The following is a 4,994-nucleotide window of genomic DNA, read 5'->3' as shown; positions in this document are numbered from 1 at the left end:
TGAAGAAGAGAGCAAAAAGAGAGAATACAGTTAGACAGTGATCTACAGTCCCTTAGCCTTTTATCTTCCTAATTAAGAATTTGACTGGTTTTGCCGCTACCACTCGCAAATGCTACGTTTGCGTTTGTAGGTGGTAACGGTTCTTGGCGCTTTACAACAATGAACAATTTACAAAAGATGCCGTAAACCGTTTTACTCCGATCAAAACTTCTAAAAATCAAAAACTTGTTACAGTTTGCGATTGCAGTCGGTTGCGGAGAAGTAAGTAAACAATATTTTTTTTTAAAAATATAAAAAATAAAATATTTATTTAATTTTTATATTGAAATAATAATACATGTATATATATATTATATTTACATTTATATTTTAAACATTAAAACAAAAAATATTTGCTATAATTTTTAGACATTAATGTGTATATATATATACATATATATAAATCCACAAATAATACGATTTTAATATTTATATAATTATATAAAGTGGTAAAATTATTAATTTATTATTTAACCATTGTTGTATTAGTCATAGTCAAAAGTATTTCGCAAACGCATCAATTTCTAACCATTGTAATATATACAAATTGCTTAATATTGCTTAAAAATGCAATATTTGCATTTGCAAACTCCTACGACGACTGCATCCGCTGCTTTTACACCAATCAAGCTCTAAATCTCAAAAATCGATTTTTAATCTTGGAAGAATACGTTCTATATCGAATTAATAATTCTCTAGTCTTATCAATCGTACACTTTTACACAAACTTCAAAAACGAAGAAATTAAAGTGTTTTTTTGATTTGATTGACAAGAAAAGAAGAAAAAAAAAAGGAGGAAAGCAAGAAAATTATGAGAGGGGCCACGAAGCACTAATGGTGTTACACACTACACATTTCTTCTCTTACTTTTTCTCCGTCCATTTAGATTCCTTCACTAGACAACCTTCTCACCGTCTCTCTTCATCATTGCGATTCTGATCTCTGCGTTAACCACCGTTGGTAAGTTTCTTTTCTCTTCTTCTTCCTTTCTTTAGTCTTTGCTATCTGTTTTGACTTGATGATCACTCTCTTCTTGGCGATGATCATTTGCTTTTAAACATCTACTCTAGAATTGATCCAACTGATCTTTTTGTTTCTGTTCCCTTCGATCATGCAAACGGATCTCTACCAAACAATATATTTTCCTTCGATTTGCATGCCTTTTAACAGCTCTCCTTGTCGGAATCTGATCCTCTTTCTCTGCTTTAGGTTTTGTAATCTAATATTATGGCAGAAGCTGAGGAGATTCAACCACTTGTTGTCGATAACGGAACCGGTATGGTCAAGGTAAGCTCCTTTTCTCTTCGTCCAAGTTTCGTTTCAGAAATTGATCATTCTTCTCTCATGACTTGTTGATCAAGTCTAATCATTAACCATTTGATAGGCTGGTTTTGCTGGTGACGATGCTCCGAGAGCAGTCTTCCCTAGCATCATAGGTCGTCCTAGACATGCTGGTGTTATGGTTGGAATGGGACAGAAAGATGCTTACGTTGGAGACGAGGCTCAATCCAAAAGAGGTATACTTACCTTGAAGTATCCCATTGAACATGGTATAGTTAGTAACTGGGATGACATGGAGAAAATTTGGCATCACACTTTCTACAATGAGCTTCGTGTTGCTCCTGAGGAACACCCTGTGCTTCTTACTGAAGCTCCTCTCAACCCTAAAGCTAACAGAGAGAAGATGACTCAGATCATGTTTGAGACTTTTGATGTCCCTGCTACGTATGTCGCCATTCAAGCGGTGCTTTCGCTTTACGCCAGTGGCCGTACCACAGGTTCGACTGTTTGGTAATTAATTGGAACAGAGTCTTTAGTTTGGTTGCTCTGTAACATAATTCCCTCTTGTTGGTTTGGTTTGGTTTACATTCAGGTATTGTGTTGGATTCTGGTGATGGAGTGAGTCACACGGTTCCTATCTACGAAGGCTATGCGCTTCCTCATGCTATTCTTAGGCTTGACTTAGCTGGACGAGATCTTACTGATGCTTTAATGAAGATCTTGACAGAGAGAGGGTACACATTCACCACAAGCGCTGAGAGAGAAATCGTGAGAGACATCAAGGAGAAGCTTTCCTACGTGGCGTTGGATTACGAGCAGGAGGTTGAGACAGCCAAATCAAGCTCTGCCATCGAGAAGACTTATGAGCTCCCTGATGGTCAGGTGATCACTATTGGCGCAGAACGGTTCCGGTGCCCGGAAGTCCTCTTTCAGCCATCGTTTGTCGGGATGGAAGCACCGGGGATTCATGAGACAACTTATAATTCTATCATGAAATGTGATGTTGACATCAGGAAGGACTTGTATGGTAATATTGTGCTTAGTGGTGGCTCGACCATGTTTCCCGGAATTGCTGATCGTATGAGCAAAGAGATCACCGCCTTGGCTCCAAGCAGTATGAAGATTAAGGTGGTCGCGCCACCTGAGAGGAAGTATAGTGTATGGATTGGAGGTTCCATCTTGGCTTCTCTTAGCACATTCCAACAGGTATTGTAAATTTTTTTTTAACTATGTTGATGTACATAGACTTAACTTAAAGTAATGATGTTTGGTTACTTTTGTTTGGAAATGCAGATGTGGATATCAAAGGCAGAATATGAGGAATCAGGACCAGCCATTGTTCACAGGAAGTGCTTCTAGACACAACCTATTGGCTTTGTGTTTGTGGTTTTCGGCTTGTTGATTGATAAAACTGGTTAAAGTGAATATAATATTATTTATATTTGGTATTGGCTTCTTATGAGTTTTGTTTCCTTATGGTTGTTCATGTATGTTTTGTGGAAAATGGAGTCTTGTGTGTATGCAAATGTTGGACTATTTCTATATTGATAGTATTGAATTTGAGTTTTCTAAGAAAGTGGGTGAATTGCTTCACAAAAGTAAGTGTAGTCTAGTCCCAAAATCTATTTTGATTAGGGAATTCGACATCATAAATCTTATGTTTTTAATTCATCAAAGATAGGTTATAAGAAGCCCAAAATAAAAAAGTTATAAGAAATCAATTCACAAACCACATGATTTTGTCAGCTTCCTTCAGAAATATTGATTTATAACAAGAAATTTTTCATTTAATGGAAACGAAGATCTACCCAACTTTTTTTTGGTGAAAGATGTTAAGTTAGCTTGTTTGAGATATCTCGATCTCCCTGCTCATGCAATAATAAACCTGCAGGTTAGGGAACTTTTTATAAATAAGATAAGACTCCTTTTTACGAGCATGACTAACCTTCACTTACCTGATAGTGAAAAATGATACTGAGGTCTACAACTCCTTCAACTGTTTGGCTGATACAAAATTTGGATATTGATCTGATTTTTAAAAGAACATCTTCAACTTCTACTTGAAACCTTTTTTTCTTCTTCCAGTGGGTTTCCTCCTTGTGCAAGGAAAGACTCAATCACACAATTCTTTTTTTTTTTTCAATTACACAATCACATGTCAGTAAAATATACTTTAAAGAAATATTATGTATACGTAGTTTACCCAATGTTTTTAAACACGACCGGACATTGAACTGGATAACTTACCGGATCATTGGGTCATTGGGCCGACCGCAGGCGAATCGCATGTTAATAAATTAATTAGTTCTAATATACAATTATATATTAGATATCGAAAATATAAAAGATATTTTTTTAAAGTATATAAAAACTTATGACATATAATAAAACATAGAAAGACTTAAATCTCATAAGTTTTAAATATCTAATGTCAAAAAAATAAATATTAAACCACAAATAAACCAAAAATAAAATATCAAGATTGTGATAGATTTTCAATAACAAAAATAAATTAATATCAAATCTCATTATCTAATTTTGGTTCTTTCTATCATTGTTTAATATATCTTCTTCGGGGGGCATAATATAATGTTCATAAAAATATAAATATCACAACAAAATAGTTAGTCAATATTATATATAATTTTACAGAATTTAATAAAATCAATGACTTCGATTCATGACAAAAAAATATTTATTTAGAAACATGTAAAAAAGAAAGATAAATCATGTGGTTCACAAAAAAAAACAGTTTATATGAAAGAAGTTAGAATCTATAAAGAATGTTAGAACAAATGTTATCCATGATAAACAAATTATGTAAAAAAAATATAAGAAAGTTAAAGGAAATATATAGTATATGTGACAGTAAGGAAAACGATAAGTTCACGAAAAAGCTAAATATTTAAAAGTAAAAAAAAAAACTCAACTTCTTATTTAGAATACAAAATATATTTAATAAAATAATTAAAAATCTAAGAAAAAACTAAATAAAAATTACTTACTTGTTCACCAGGTAGTTTAACCGGTAGTCGGTTGTCGGGTTTAAAGGTTTTAGCGGGTTTTATTTGGTTTTTAAGCAACATATATTTCTTAAAACTTAAACCAGATTACTTAGCGGGTCACCGTATTTGCCAGTCTGACAATGGGTCTGGGTCGCGTAAAAATACTGAGTTTAACCATTTTCGTAGCATTTTCTTCTAATTAATGCATTTTTGAGAAAGTTGTTTTTAAAAAAAAACTAGTGAACCAAAATATTTATATGTGAGTTATAAATATTATGTTTTGTGTTGTGAAAAGTCAGAAAAAGAAACGCCGTATATGTTGATAATATAAAAGATGTGGAGCCCGTTGCACTATTTGCACAGTAAATCCTACTTCTATATAAACGATCGAATCGATCGTTTATAAATCATTCAATTCACTCTTCTCTCTCTATAATAAACTCATTCTATCAGTGTTATAAATCCTACGGGTATAAATTTTTGTCCTTATTTAAATTCCCGCGATATAATAAAATTCCAGTTATTTTCATAACACGTTATCAGCACGATCACTCTGCGATTCGGTAAAATTTATTTGTATCATTTATACCCTGTTATAATGGTCGGTATACCGCCTCTACTATTATTTATATCATGTTATAATGGCCGGAATACCGCCTATATTATTTA

General features: G+C 33.3%; 1 protein-coding gene across 1 annotated transcript; it reads left to right on the top strand.

Annotated features, from left to right (window-relative positions):
* Positions 1-849: 849 nt before the first annotated feature.
* Positions 850-2,880, top strand: LOC106299973 (actin-2-like). The gene is made up of 5 exons (XM_013736002.1): positions 850-999; positions 1,249-1,326; positions 1,424-1,817; positions 1,913-2,526; positions 2,614-2,880. The coding sequence occupies exons 2-5, from the start codon at positions 1,267-1,269 to the stop codon at positions 2,677-2,679; spliced, it is 1,134 nt and encodes a 377-aa protein (XP_013591456.1). The 5' UTR covers positions 850-999; positions 1,249-1,266; the 3' UTR covers positions 2,680-2,880.
* Positions 2,881-4,994: the final 2,114 nt, after the last annotated feature.

The sequence above is a fragment of the Brassica oleracea genome, chromosome C6 (genome assembly GCF_000695525.1).
Source record: "Brassica oleracea var. oleracea cultivar TO1000 chromosome C6, BOL, whole genome shotgun sequence".
Classification (NCBI taxonomy): Eukaryota; Viridiplantae; Streptophyta; class Magnoliopsida; order Brassicales; family Brassicaceae; genus Brassica; species Brassica oleracea.
Note: the sequence above shows the minus strand (reverse complement) of the source record. Positions and strands in the feature narration are given on the sequence as shown.